This window comes from Crocuta crocuta, unplaced genomic scaffold (assembly GCF_008692635.1).
Source record: "Crocuta crocuta isolate KB4526 unplaced genomic scaffold, BGI_CrCroc_1.0 scaffold1505, whole genome shotgun sequence".
In the NCBI taxonomy this organism is placed as follows: Eukaryota; Metazoa; Chordata; class Mammalia; order Carnivora; family Hyaenidae; genus Crocuta; species Crocuta crocuta.
This window is the reverse complement of record NW_027527148.1, coordinates 20569-36607: the sequence shown is the minus strand read 5'-3', so window position 1 is coordinate 36607 and position 16039 is coordinate 20569. Positions and strand designations below refer to the sequence as shown.

At 40.3% G+C, this 16039-nt stretch overlaps 1 protein-coding gene across 1 annotated transcript; it reads left to right on the top strand.

Annotated features, from left to right (window-relative positions):
• Positions 1–734: 734 nt before the first annotated feature.
• LOC144230119 (integrin alpha-D-like) lies at positions 735–9844 on the top strand (the record flags this gene model as incomplete). The annotated part of the gene is made up of 6 exons (XM_077762347.1): positions 735–842; positions 950–1027; positions 1229–1342; positions 1487–1588; positions 1853–1963; positions 9410–9844. Coding segments are annotated over 6 exons (612 nt in total), but the record flags the coding sequence as incomplete, so codon positions are not given.
• Positions 9845–16039: the final 6195 nt, after the last annotated feature.

Below are 16039 nucleotides of genomic sequence, written 5' to 3'. Positions count from 1 at the left end.
CCTCTCATGGAAATACTTGTGACCAGCCTTACATTTATCTGTATCATAATACCATATATCATATATTTTTGCTTCTTCTCTGATGAAATGGCCTACTGATTGGACGCACATTTGCCACCATTGTGCACTCCTTCCTCTTTCTCCAAGGGGCAGGCTTCCTTTAACATTAAGCCAATTCTGGTTTTGGTGCTAAATGTGAATGTGGAGAGGTGAAACTAACTAGGTTAAGATTGAGGCTTTTTGAACACTCTGAAGTGGGGAATACGGTTTGTCACCACACAGCGGAAATAAAAGGTCAGGTTTTCACCAAACCAAAAGGAGAGCAGAGGTGTGAGAAGCTGCTGGGAAAGTCTCTAAGAGGTCAAGCCTGCAGCAGGCCACAGGACAGGCAAGTTCAGGGCTGTTGCTCTCAGTTCTGAAAGTGGGTGGAAGAGCAGGGGGAGGCCAGGCTAGAAGCAGGGCAAGGAGCTTTGTGTATTTTGCTGAACTCCAGAAGTTTAGAGATTTGGTCAGAAGCTTATAATATTGCCATGGGACACAGTTCGCTCCTGTTTTGCTGTGCTGACACATGGAATTTGAGGGGAACTCGGTTGGGGTGGTGATGAGATANTGGTGCTGCTAATGTTGGGAGCTGGTGGGAAAGAGAGAGAGTAGCTGAGGGCTAAGTCCAGGACAGGAGTAGGATTTGGGATGCTCTGGGGACCCCAATAACGTTCTGTCTCCATTTTCTGCAGGTGAATAACCTGAGTCAGCGAGATGTGGCCATCAGCATTAATTTCTGGGTTCCTATCCTGCTGAATGGTGTGACTGTGTGGGATGTGGCAGTGGTGGCCCCTTTAGAGGTGTCTGCTTGCCTTTCCTAATACTCCAGAATCTGACCCCACCGTGCCTCACACTGTCTTACCAGTGAAGTGTTGATCATTCTGTGGCTATTTGTCTCTCTCACTAGAGTGTCCACTGTGTGGCAGAGAGGGAGCCTCCCCAGCATCCTGACTTCCTGACCCAGAATACAGAGAGTCTTGTGCTGGTGAGAAAGATCCTGGATTCCCATTGCAGGACCAGCTGCATATGGGGGGATGTAGAGAAATGCACTTGCTAGGTTGCAGATGTATATACATGTCCTATACTTGTTCATCTTTCCTGACCCCAAACCTGACAGACTTTGTTTTCTGCTGCGGTTCTTGCCTAAATTAAGATCCTCCTCAACTCATTCATCTGCTATCCCTAGAACTGCTCCATTGCTGACTGCCTGAGGTTCCGCTGTGACCTGCCCTCCTTTGAAATCCAGGAGGAACTTGACTTCATCCTGAAGGGCAACCTCAGCTTTGGCTGGGCCAGCCAGGTGTGTAGGCCCAACAGCAGAGTCCCTCCCCAGGACTCAGGTGCCACCAGATGATGTCTGTGTCCATCCTCCAGCCAGGATATTTCTTGAACTCTGTGCCTTTCCCAGTGCCAGTTCCTCATCTGTGCCTCCTCTGTTTTGTAGACATCGCAGAAGAAGATATCGATTGTGAGTGTGGCTGAAATCACGTTCGACAGATCCGTGTATTCCCAGCTTCCGGGACAGGAGGCATTCTTGCGAGCTCAGGTAGTGACTGTGTGATAGGCAGTGACCAGGCTGGTAAGAGGGCTCCTAATGCAAAATCTGTGGTGCCGTGTGGGAGGCTCACAAGCCCAGAGGGAGGAAGAATGAAGGTCCCTCAGCAGGAGAGTGGTCCCAAAGCCCAAGAGTGTTTCTGTAGGTCACCCCTTGGAGTAAAGGAAGGAGGGGAGGGGGTTAAAGGTTGGGGAACCTGGGAAGAGTCTGGGACAGCAGTTCTGTTACTTTCTGATGAGGTCACCTCCACTCCAGATGGAGATGGTCCTGGAGAAGCATGAGGTCTACAACCCCATCCCCATTATTGTGGGCAGCTCTGTGGGAGGATTGCTGCTGCTGGCTCTCATCACCGCCGTCCTCTACAAGGTGAGTGTTGTCATCCTGCTCTTAACAATACCGGGTTTTTTTGTTTTTGTTTTTTAACATTTTTATTCATTTTTGAGAGACAGAGCATGATCAGGGAGGGGCAGAGAGAGAGGGCGACACAGAATCCGAAGTAGGCTCCAGACCCTGAGCTGTCTGCACAGAGCCCTACACAGGCTCGAATCCCTACCTAACCCTAACCCTAACCTGAGCCAAAGTTGGACACTTAACCAACTGAGCCACCCAGGTCCCCTGACACCACCAGTTTTTGATCCCAGTTTTTCTGCAGTGTGGGGAAGAACTCACCTTGGATATAGGTGCACACCATCATTTTTTTATTATTTTCAATATTTTTGTTAAATTTTCTTAAATCTAAATTCAGTATGTATGAATCTAAATTCATACAGTGTGATCTTGGTTTTAGGAGTAGAATGCAATAATTAATAACTTACATACAACACCCAATAGTCATCACGACATGTCTACTGTGTCATACCCGTCAATCATCTAGCCCACTCCCACCAACCTCCCTCCATCAACCTGCAGTTTGTTCTCTATCACTTAGAGTCTCTTGTGGTTTGTTTCCCTCTCTCTTCATCATTTCCCATGTGTAAATCACTTTTCATCCTTATAATCCAGATATGAGTGATTTCATAGTGTATTTGTCTTTCTCTGATTGTCTTATTTTACTTAGCATAATACATTCTAGCTCCATCCACATCGTTGCAAATGGCAAGATATCATTCTTTTTGATGGCTGAGTAATATTCCAACACACACACACACACACACACACACACACACACACACACACAATGTCTTTATCCATTCATCAGTCAATGGACATTAGGGCTTTCTCCACAGTTTGGCTATTGTTGATAATGTTGCTGTAAACATTGGGTGCATGTACCCCTTCACATCTGTCTTTTTGTATCATTTGGGTGAATACTTAATAGTGATTATGTGGATCGTAGGGTAGTTCTATTTTTAGTTTTTTAGGAACCTCTGTATTGTTGCCCACTTTGCGTTCCCTCTAACAGGGCAAGTGGGTCCCCTTTCTCCAGATCCTTGCCAACACCTGTTGTTTCTTGTGTCATTAATTTTAGCTGTTCTGATAGATGTGAGGGGGTATCTTATTCTGGTTTTGATTTGTATTTCCCTGATGATGAGTGATATTGAACATATTTTCATATTAGCCCTCTGGATGTCTTCTTTGTAGAAGTGTTTATTCGTGTCTTCTGCTCATTTCTTACCTGGGTTGTGTGTTTTTCAACTATTGAGTTTTATAAATTCTTTATCAGATATATTGTTTGCAGATATCTTCTCCCAATCCACAGGCTGGCTTTTAGTTTAGTTCTTGTTTCCTTCACTGGAAACAAGTGAAGCTTTTTATCTTGATTAACTCCCAGTCATTCAGATTTGCTTTTGTTTCCCTTGCCTTTGGCGATGTGTCTAGTAAGAAGTTGCCACCGCGGAAGTGAAAGAGGTTACCGCCTGTGTTATCTTCTAGGATTTTGATGGTATCCTGTTTCACATTTAAGTCTTTCATCCATTTTAAGTTTGTTATTGTGTGTGGTGTAAGATAGAGGTGCAATTTCATTGTTTTGCATGCGGCTCTCCAGTTTCCCAAACACCAGTTGTTGAAGAGCCTGTCTTTTTTCCATTGAATATTCTCTCCTGCTTTGTTGAAGATGAGTAAACCATATACTCAAGAGGCCATTTCTTGGTTGTATATTTTGTTCCATTGACTTATGTGTTTGTTTTTGCATCAGTCCCATACTGTCTTGATGACTACAGCCTTGTAGGATAGCATGAAATCTGAAATCATGATGCCTCCAGTTTTGTTTTTCTTTATCAGGATTGTTTTGGCTATTCAGGGTCTTTGGTGGTTCCATACAAATTTTTTAGTGACCATATAGTCAATATTAGTTTCAGGAGTGGAACCCAGTGATTCATCACTTATGTACAACACCCAGTGCTCATCACAACAGGTGTCCTGGTGGTATTTTGATAGGGATTGCATTAAATGTGTAGATTGCTTTGGGTAGTGTAGTCATTTTCACAATGTTTGTTCTTCTAATCCATGAGCATGACATGCTTTTCCTTTTGTTTGTATCCTCTTCAATATCTTTCATAACTCTTATAGTTTTCAGAGTACAGATATTTTCCCTCTTTAGTTAGGCTTATTCCTAGGTATCTTATTGTTTTTGGTGCAATTGTAAGTGGGATTGATTCCTTTATTTTCCTTTCTGCTACTTCATTATTGGTATATAGAAATGCAACAGATTTCTGCATGCTGATTGTATAACCTGTGACTTTGCTGAATTCATGTATTAGTTGTAGCAATTTTTTTTTTTTGGTGGAGTGTTTTGGGTTTACTACATGTTGTATGTCATCAGAAATATTTAACATTTCTTCCATGCCTGTTTGTATGCCCTTTATCTTTTTTTTTGCCTGATTGCTGAGGTTAAACTTCTAGTACTATGTTGAAAAGTAATGTTGAGAGTGGACATCCTTGTCTTGTTCCTGATCGTAGGGGAAAGACTCTTAGTGTTTCTCCACTGAGGATGATATTAGCTGTGGGTCTTTTGTATATGACCTTTAGGATGCTGAGGTATGTTTCATCGTCCCTGCTTTATTGAGGGTTTTTATCAAGAATGGATGCTGTAACTTGTCAAATGCTTTTTCTGCATCTATTGACAGAATCATATGGTTCTTATCCTTTCTTCTATTAATGTGGTGTATCACGTTGATGATTTGCAAATATTGAACCAGCACTACAGCTGAGGAATAAATTCCACTTGATGTTGGTGGATAATTTTTTTAATGTACTGTTGAATTCAATTTGTAGTACCTTGTGTAGAATTTTTACATCCAGTTTCATCAGGGATATTGGTTTGTAATTCTCCTTTTTACTGTAGTCTCTGTCTGGTTTTGGAATCGAGGTATCTGGTTTTGGAATCAAGGTAATGCTGACTTTCCAGAATGAATTTGCAAGATTTCCTTCCATTTCTTTTCTTTTCTTTGGAAGAGTTTGAGAAGAATAGAAATGGACTTTTCTTTACATGTCTGGCAGACAAAACATGGAAAGAACCTAAGTGTCCATCAACTGATGAATGGATCAAGAAGATGTGTATAGTTATATAATGGAATACTGCATGACAATGAGAAAGAATGAAATCTGGCCATTTGTAGCAACATGGATGGAACTAGAGGTTGTTATGCTGAGTGAAATAAGTCAGGTAGAGAAGGACAGATACCATATGTTTGCACATATAGGTGGATTAGGAGGAAGCTAACGGAGGACCATGAGGGAGAAGAAGGGGAAAATAGTGGGGGAGAGGGAGGGAGGCAAACCATGAGAGACTATTCAATGCTGAGAACAAACTGAGGGCTGATAGGGGTGGGGGAGAGGGGAAGGGGGATGATGGGCATGGAGGAGGGCACTTATTTGGATGAGCACTGGGTGTTATATGGAAACCAACTTGACAATAAACTATTTTTAAAAAATGTCTGGCAGAAATTCCCTGGGAAGCCATTGGTCCAGGACTCTTGTTTTTTGGGAGATTTTTGATAACTGATTCAATTTCTTCGCTGGTTATGGATCTCTTTAAATTTTCTATTTCCTTCTGTTTCAGTTTTTGTAATTTGTGAGTTCCTAGGAACGTGCTCATTTCTTCTAGATGGTTCAGTTTGTTGGTATATAAATTTTTTATAGTATTCTTTTATAATTGTTGCATTTCTGTGGTGTTGGTTGTAATCTCTCCTTTTCATTTGTGATTTTTGTCTATTTGAGCCCTTTCTCTCTTTTTCTTGATAACTCTTTTTAGGGGGATTATCAATTTTATTAATTGTTCCAAAGAACCAGGTCTTAGTTTCATTGATCTGTTCTACTGTTTTTTGTTTCTATATCATTTATTTCTACTTTAATCTTTATTATTTCCCTACTTCTACTGACTTTAGGCTTTATTTGCTGTTGCTTTTCTAGCTCTTTAAGGAGTAAGGTTAGGTTGTGTATCGGGGACCTTTCTTGCGTCTTGTGACAGGCCTGAATTGCAGTGTATTTTCCTCTTAGGACTGCCTTTGCTACATCCCAAAGGCTTTGGACTGTCATGTTTTCATTTTCACTGGCTTCCAAAGTATTTTTAAGTTTCTTCTTTAATTTCATGGTTAACTCATTCATTCTTTAGTAGGATGTTCTTTAACCTCCATGCATCTGAGGGTTTCCAATTTTTTTTGCATGTGGTTGATTTCAAGTTTCAGAGCATTGTGATCTGAAAATATGCATGATATGATCTCAAATTTTTGTACTTGTTGAGGGCAGATTTGTGACCCAGTATGTGACCTATTCTGGAGAATGTTCCATGTGCACTTGAGAAGAATGTGTATTTTGGTCCTTTAGGATGAAATGTCCTAAGTATATCTATTAAGTTCATCTGATCCAGTGTGTCATTCAAAGTCATTGTTTCCTTGGGTGTGTTAAAGTTCCCTACTCTTATTGTATTATTATCAATGAATTTCTTTATGTTTGTTATTGAGCTATGTATTTGGGTGCTTCCAATTTGGGGCCTAAGTATTTACTATTGTTAGATCTCCCTGATGGATTGATGCCTTAATTATGATATAATACCCTTCTTCATTTTTTGTTACACTCTTTGTTTTAAAGTATGGTGTGTCTGATAGAAGTATAGGTATTCCAGCTTTTTTTTTTTTTTTTTTTAACATCCATTAGCATGATAGGTGGCTTTCCATTCTTTCATCTTCAATCTGCTAGTGTCTTTAGGTCTAAAATGAGTCTCTTGTAGGGAGGATATAAATAGATCTTGTTTTGTTTTGTTTTTAATCTATTCTGACATTCTATGTGTTTTGATAGAGCATTTAGTTTATTTACATTCAGTGTAATTATTGAAAGATATGAATTAGTGCCATTTGGTTGACTGTACAGTTGGTGTTTTCTGGTGATGTTTTCTGGTCCATTGTAGTCTTTATTGCTATGGTCTTTCTTTTTTCCCCCCTACACTCAGAGTCTCCCTTAAAATGTTCTGCTGGGCTGATTTAATGGTCATGAACTCCTTTAGTTTTCCTTTGAGAAAGTCTTTATTTCTCCTTCTATACTGAATGACAGCCTTCCTGCATAAGGATCCTCTTAACTGCATATATTTCCCATTCAGCATGATGAATATTTCCTGCCACATTTCCTGCCACTCTTTTCTGGCTTGCCATGTTTCTGTGGACAGATGTGCTGTGAACTTGATCTGCCTTCCCTCATAGATTAAGGACTTTTTTCCCCTTTCTGCTTTCAGGATTCTTTTCTTGTCTGTGTATTTTGTGAATTTGATTGTGATATGCCTTGGCGATGACTCACTTTTGTTGAATTTAATGGAAGTTCTTTGTGCTTCTTGGATTTTGATGTCTGTCTTAATTTCCCTAGATTAAGGAGTTTTTCAGCTATAATTTTTTCTACTAAACTTTCTGCCCCGTTTTCTTTCTCTCCATCTTCTGGGACTCCCAAGACATGGATGTTATTTCATTTTAATAAGTGACCTAGTTCCCTAAGTCTGCCACTGTAGTCCATGACCTTTCGTTCTCTCGTCTTTTCATCTTCATTATTTTCCGTAATTTTATCTTCTATATCACTGATTTGATCCTATGTTTCACCCATTCTTGTTTTTATAGCTTTGATTTGGGATTGCATCTAAGTTATAGCATTTTAAACTTTGGCCCCAGTAGATTTTAATTTTTTTTATCTCTACAGTAAGGGATTCTCTAGTGTCTCCTATACTTTTTTCAGGCCCAGCTAATATCCTTAATTGTTGTTTTAAATTATAGTCAGACATCTTACTTATATCTGTATTGACTAAATCTCTGGCTGTCATTTCTTCTTGTTCTTTCTTTTGGGATGAATTCCTCCATCATGTGATTTTGAAGAGAAAGAAAGAAGAATCAAAATACAACCAAATAAATTTTTAAAAAATTGAAGAAAGAAAAAAACTTACATAAATAAAATAAAATACATAAAGGAAGCTAGATCCTAGGTGTGTTTTGGTCTGCTTTTTACAAGAAGCTTGGTAGAAAAAAATGTAGAAGTAAACCTAAGAAATAGAAAAGAAAAAAATCTATATATCTATATCTATATATATAATTTTTAAATGATAAAAAATTTGAAAATAAAATAAAAATTGCCCTTTCTGTATCTAACAAAAATAAAAGAACAAGAAGAAAGAGAGAAAGAAAATCAAGAAAAAGGAGAGGGAAGGAAGGAACAAACGAACAAACGAAAGAGAGAAAGAAAGAACGAACGAAAGAAGAAAGACCTACCCTACAGGGTGCTAGGTACTTGTTCCCCTAGAGCTGAAACTTTGCAGCTCTCTATGATCCATAGACTTGGTGTGTGAAGGAATTTGTGCTGAGCTTCTCCGGGTGTGGCCTGCCTCTCTGATTCTCTGGTACAGTTGCTCTAATGGAGATATGCCTGCAATGCAGTGTCGCAGGTCTTGATGTATTGGCTCCATTCTCCACTTGGTGGCTCACTGAGTGGTTCAGTCTGATGGGCTCAATCACCACAGTGGTTCAATCTGATGGGTATCACAAGAAAAAGGCTTGGCCCTATTCTCTCCTCTTTGGAGTGGGAAATGTGTGCCACCCATCCTCAACAAACCCTTACAGATGTGTAGTAACACTGCCTGTGTCCCTGGTTTCTGTCATATACCTGCCTTCACCCTATCTGTGCCTGAGCTGTCAGCCTGCCAAACGGTGCAGCACTCTGTGTGTTTTACCTCAAGTGCAGCTCTGTTTCAACACCCCCACTTCAGAGACCCCCACAGCTCCTTGGATGCCCTGATCTGTGCGAGGAGGGTCTCTCTGCTTTGTGGACAATGTCAGCTTCTTTTAGAAGACAGCTGCATGACCGCACAACAGACCAGAGTTTATGTTAAACTGCAACACACACAGCCAGTACCAGGGTTTGCAGACCTCCCCTGGACTACGTGCACATTCTTGCTAAGTCACTGCATGTGAGAGATCCCTTCCCACCTATGACATCACCAGTTCCCTTTAGTCCCTATGAATGTGCCTTTCTATCTGATTCTCAGGATGCTGTTAATTGCTCCTCCTGTCTTTTCCACTCTCTTCCTCACTACATGTTTCCCTTCATAGCAAACTATAACATAAAAGCAAAGACCTTGACTTGGTGTGGATACCAGCACTGATTCTTTCTATGACTGTCAGCAGTACCTGGTCCATGCTGGGTCTTGATTTCTCATTCTGAAGGTGATTCCACCCAACTCACAGAATTTTGGTAAAGACTAACTGACACAGCGTGTCTAATGTTTCTAGTGTAGTGCCAGAACATAGTAGGGGCTCCAGCAATGGTGATCCCTCTCCCTCCTTAATCATCTCTTTTCCTCTCTTCCATTGGATTTCCTAATTCTCTTTTCCTTCCTCTCCACAGGTTGGCTTCTTCAAACGTCACTATAAGGAAATGATGGAGGAAGCAAATGGACAGACTGTCCCAGAAACTGGGACATCAGACCCACAAGTTGCCCAGTAGAAAGCTACCTCCTATTCTCCCTTGGACCTGTTCTCTTCTGAGAGGTTTCCTGACCCTCTTACTCTCACCTAAGGTAGGCCAGCAGGGGGAGGAATGGTCCATGTGAGGGAGGCCAGGATCAGGTTGCTTTCTCCCTTTGGGAAGATGCATTGTGTTCCCCAAAGTGCTTGCCTGGGAAAGGCTATTTGTTTTGTCAAGGCTGCAACTGGAAATCCCAGAACAGGATCTTCACCATGCCCCTGGGTGGACTTGATTTTGATATCTACCTAGAAATACACGAACAATAGCCTCAGGCTCCATCTCTCTTCCTTCTTTAGCCATGAATGATGTTTCTAAATTACAGTACAAAACAAGCCACAATCCTCATCTATCTTTGGTGGCTCAGGATAACACCTGAACTCTCCAACTTGATGTTAGGAATTCAGTTGAATTTCCAGAAGGTGGGCTTTCATGTATGTACACACCATGAGTTGCTCTGTGCCTTCCTATCATCCTCATTCCTAGTAAATACTGTCAGTATCAGCTCTTTGTCTCAGGAATTTCAGTCCTGATTTTGAAATCAAATTGGGAATAAAATGTCTACACATTGGAATTTGTAAACATGGCTTTGAGCTTTTTTCAGCATTGCTGACTGGGAGGGAGAAGTAGAAACCCAGCAGGGGTATTGCCCCAATGTCACTCTGGCTCAAATAGCTCCAGCATCTCTCAAGAGATCAAGAGGCCCAGGATACTTCCATTTTTTGAGGTTTCAAATATGGCAAATGAAGAAATGCTGAAACATTATTATAAAAAAGTGTATATTTTAAATGTTTGAATTAACTAACACATTGCACAAAAACAATGCAGGTACCTTTTTTGGGTAATACGTCAAAGTCTAAAATTGTAGGGATGGGAGTCCTATACAGTGATGTCTATAGTATCTACTAACCATGGTGGATACGGGCCTGATGTGAAGCCTGGGGCCAGGACAAGAAACTTAAATAGAGAGGAGGTTATTAATATTTGGTGACCATATTTGGGTGACCTGACTTCTTAATCTACACACCCAATTCTCCAATCTGTCACTGATAGGAAGCTGATGGGGCCGTTGCAGGGGTAAGGAGAAGGGGCTCAGTTGGAAAGTCATTAAAGTGGACTAATACACAGATGTTTCTTACAAATCCTAGGATGTAGTGAAGGGGTCATTATTTGCATATGGCTACCAATTGGAAGGCACTTTGAAGTCCTATATCAGAGACCTGCCGCCCCAAATAAGTATTCTATTATGCCACCCATCTTAGCATAAAACCTAAAGCGGTGCCCAATATTGAGTTGAGAGTCAACACATAACAGGCCATTCCCTGCCCTGGAAGAGATTCCACTGCTGCTGCCACCTCCCAGGAGTTTGGGCCATTTGGATGTTTGAATTAAAACTAAAGAAGGGTGAGACAATTGATGAGTGATTTTAGGGGAAGCTGGAAAATGGCCCTTTCCTGCCGCCCAAAAACGTCTCCTCCATTCACCATTACAGGGCCCAAAATCCATTTGCAATCTCCAGAAGGACCAAATAATGTGCAAAACTTATAAGTAGGCCTTCAGATTAGAGTCTTTGAGAATCAAGCTTGAGATTGTTGTTTCTCAAAATGTGTTCCATGAATCACAGTGGTCTCTGGTGTCTCCTAAGTGCTAAATTTTAGGAAAAAAAAAAAAAACAAAAACAAAAAAACAGCAAGAAGCAGTTTTAAACCCATACATTTCACACATTTGAAACTGGTGACTTTAGGGGCGCCTGGGTGGCTTGGTCGGTTAAGCGTCCGACTTTCGCTTAGGTCATGATCTCGCGGTTTGTGGGTTCGAGCCCTGTGTTGGGCTCTGTGCTGACTGCCAGCTCAGAGCCTGGAGCCTGTTTCAGAGTCTGTGTCTCCCTCTCTCTCTGACCCTCCCCTGTTCACGCTGTCTCTCTCTATCCTAGAAATAGAATAAAAATATAAAAAAAAAAAGAAAAGAAAAGAAACTGGTGACTTTATAGAAATCCCGCTATCTCCTTAATAATTGTGTCCCTAAAGGTTGTCCATGGACTCCAGGGACTGCAGTGGGCTCATGTCTAAAATGAAAGCAACAGGTGTTATTTTGACATATTTTCCTTTGCATATTATTGCTTATATTAAGTTTATTTGCATTTTTCACAGGTGCTAATGTGTTGTGTTTTATCTCCAAATCACAAAATGGGTCAATGGCTTAATATGTTTTCACTGAAGCATAAAAGTTATGATTTAAAAAAATAAATTGCTGCAACTTAGAATAGTATCAGAATCAAATATTGAATGAGATTCCAGTGCACATTTAGTATAGGGATGTATGAATGGCGGGATGAGTGACTGTCTGAGCCTAAAATTAAAATATATCTAGAAAATATTATACCACTAAAATTGGACTTTATTGAGTCACATATCTATTTCCTCCTAGGCCATTGTCCATTATGAAACTTTGTCAAATGATGGCATGAAGCTATCAAAGATTTTGTGTCATTTTCACACATGATATAATGACCTCTCAGATAAGGCAACAAAGGTTTCTCAGAACAACTGCAACATATAGCTTTCCCATCCCAAAGCAACAATCTTATCACTAAATACAGAGAAGAAAACAAAACTACAGTGGCATAAATTAAAGTTGCTTTTATAGCAAAAGCATGTACAAGTCACATCTTTTCCAAGAAGCTTATAAAGGCAGCAATAAGGTTAATGTCTATACTGGAAAGTTGGTTTTAGCTCTAAGTAACAGGGATTATATAATACATAAGAACATATAAAAAGCTTTCCCACAAGAGGTTCAGATATAGTCATGAATTCAGTCACTCAATAATGACATTAAGAGGCAGCTATCTTGTGATGCTTTTGTCTTAGACCATCCCCCTCATCATTGCAAGATGGCTGCCATAGCTCCAGGAATTTTGTCCTTGGATAATAGTGCCCAATAGCAAGAAGGGCACTTTGTTGGAGGAGGTCATTAAGAGGAGGTGACCATTGGTTGACTTCAGTAATTAGAGTCTCATCACCCCCTGCCCTGTCCTTGGAATGTATACTCTGCTCACCATTCCCATGGTGGGAGCCATTTTCTTTCTTTCTTTCTTTTTTAATAGTTTATTGTCAAGTTGGTTTTCAGATAACACCCAGTGCTCATCACCAAAAGTGCCCTCCTCCATGCCCATCATCCCCCATCCCCTCCCCCCACTCCCATTTGCCCTCAGTTTGTTCTCGGCATTCAAGAGTCTCTCATGGTTTGCATCCCTCCCTCTCCCCCACTATTTTCCCCCTTCTTCTCCCCCATGGTCCTCCGTTAAGTTGGTGGGAGCCATTTTCAAGGAGACAGCCCTGAGAAAGCAATGTGTATTGAGTCTATCTGGACAGTACATGTGCCTAAACCTAGTTAAGTCCTTTATATAAACTTAAGATTCTGGTGAGTATGTGTAAAGATCTACTATTCTTGAAGCTGCCCAAGACAAGCCTCATATTTCCCTTGCTTATCAATCCTGCTACCTACCAATCTGGAGCGGCCTGCCTCAGGCTCTGTCTGCCTTTGGTATTAGGACTGGTTTCAAATTTCATTCCGGAAATTTGAAGTGCAAACCAACAACTTTATAGCTAGCCAGGAGACTGAAGAATGGGTCTTGGGAGTTGGCCATGGGATGGATATCACTGGAACTGTCTAGTCATTCTGGCACATTAAAGGATAGTGACTGGTTTGGGACTGATTGGTTGAGTTGGGCACATATTTGTTGTGTAGCCCTGAATGGGACCCAGTAGTTGTGTGGCACAAATCTTTGGGCATGGCTTCCACCTAGGTGATTAGGTCACTGCATCCTGGATTTTCCTTGGACATGGGAGAGTTTACCCAACAGTAACAAAATTGCTATCCCCCCTCTCCTCAAGGCCAGATGGGCAAACTGTTTTTGCACCGATATGATCATTTGGCTGCTGTCTTTGTTCCCTCCATTGGTCTGGAGGACATAATAGAACACACAGAAGCCCTTACCTAAATTCATCCACCAAGCCTTAAGTTATAGCTGACATCCATTTTGAGTTTATTTTTGTGTATGGTGTAAGAGAATGGTCTAGTTTCATTCTTCTGCATGTTGCTGTCCAGTTCTCCCAGCACCATCTGTTAAAGAGCCTGTCTTCTTTCCGTTGGATACTCTTTCCTGCTTTGTCAATGATTAATTGGCCATACATTTGTGAGTTCAGTTCTGGATTCTCTATCCTATTCCATTGGTCTATGTGTCTGTTTTTGTGCCGATACCATACTGCCTTGATGATTACAGCTTTGTAGTAGAGGCTAAAGTCTGGGATTGTAATGCTTCCCATTTTGGTTTTCTTCTTCAATATTACTTTGGCTATATGGGGTCTTTTGTGATTCCCTACAAATTTTAGGATTGTTTGTTACAGCTTTGAGAAGAATGCTGTTGCAATTTTGATTGGGATTGCATTAAATATGTAGATTGCTTTGGGTAGTATTGACATTTTAACAATATTTATTTTTCCAATCCATGAGCAAGGAATGTTTTCCCATTTCTTTTTTTTTAAATGTTTTTATTTATTTCTGAGAGAGAGAGAGACAGCGTGAGCAGGGTAGGGTCAGAGACAGAGGGAGACACAGAATCTGAAACAGGCTCCAGGCTCTGAACTAGTTGTCAGCACAGAGCCCAATGCAGGGCTCGAACCCATGAACTGCGAGATCATGACCTGAGGTGAAGTCGGACACCCAACCGACTGAGCCACCCAGGCGCCCCAATGTTTTTCCATTTCTTTGTGTCTTCTTCAATTTCCTTCATAAGTTTTCTATAGTTTTCAACATACAGATCTTTTACCTCTTTGATTAGGCTTATTCCTAGGTATTTTATGGTTCTTGGTGCAATTGTGAATGGGATTAGTTTCTGTTACTTCATTATTGGTGTATAAAAATGCAACCGATTTCTGTACGTTGATTTTGTACCCTGAGATTTTGCTGAATTCATAGATCAGTACTCTACTTCATGTAGAGTATCATGTCATCTGTAAAAAGTGAAATTTTGACTTCATTTTTGCCTAATGCCTTTTAATTCATTTTGTTGCCTGTTTAGGGATCCTAGTTCTTCCAACATAATATTAAATAACAGTGGTGAGAGTGGACATCCCTGTCGTGTTCCTGATTTCAGGAGGAAAGCTCTCAGTTTTTCCCCATTGAGGATGATATTAACTGTGGGCTTTTCATAAATGGCTTTTATGATGTTTAAGTATGTTCCTTCTATCCCGACTTTCTTGAGGGTTTTTATTAAGAAAGGATGCTGTATTTTGTCAAATGCCTTTTCTGCATCTATTGACAGGATCAGATGGTTCTTTTCTTTTCTTTTGTTAATGTGATGTATCCTATTGGTAGATTTGCAAATATTGAACCAGCCCTGTAACCCAGGAATGAATCCCACTTGATCATGGTGAATAATTCTTTTTATGTGCTGTTGAATTCCATTTGCTAGTATCTTGTTGAGAATTTTTGCATCCATATTCATCAGGGATATGGGCCTGTAGTTCTCTTTTTTTGGTGGATCTCTGCCTGGTTTGGGAATCAAAGTGATGCTGGCTTCATAGAATGAGTCTGAAAATCTTCCTTCCATTTCTATTTTTTTGGAACAGCTTGAGAAGAATGGGCATTAACTCTGTTTTAAATGTCTGATAGAATTCCCCAGGGAAGACTTCTGGTCCAGCGGTTTCATTTGTTGGGAGGTTTTTTGATAACTGATTCCATTTCTTCATTAGTTATGAGTCTGTGCAGATTTTCTTTTTTTCCCATTTGATTTTTGGTAGTGTGTGGGTTTTAGGAATTTGTTCATTTCTTCTAGGTTGTCCAGTTTTTTGGCATATAATTTTTCATAGTATCCTCTGATCATTGCTTGTATTTCTGAGAGATTGGTTGTAATAAATCCATTTTCATCCATGATTTTGTCTATTTGGGTGCTCTCTCTTTTCTTGTTGAGAAGCCTGGCTAGAGGTTCATCAATTATACTTATTTAGAAAAAAAACCCAACTCTTGGTTTCATTAATCTGTTCTACTGTGTTTTTTTAAAATTCTATATTGTTTATTTCTGCTCTGTTCTTTATTATTTCTCTTCTTCTGCCAGATTTTGGGTTTCTTTGCTGCTCTGCTTCTGGTTCCTTTAGGTGCATTGTTAGATTTTGTGTTTGGGCTTTTTCCAGTTTCTTGAGATGGGCCTGGATTGCAATGTATTTTCCTCCTAGGACTGCCTTTGATGCATCCCAAAGAGTTTGGATTGTTGTATTTTCATTTTAATTTGTTTCCATATATTTTTACATTCCTTCTCTAATTGCCTGGTTGACACATTCATTCCTTGGTAGGATGTTCTTTAACCTCCATGCTTCTGGAGTTTTCCAAACATTTTCCTGTGGTTGATATCAAGTTTCATAGCATCGTGACATGAAAGTGTGCATGGTATGATCTCAATTCTGGTTCAGTATTAACAAATCAATCAACGGGATACATCACATTAATAAAACAAAG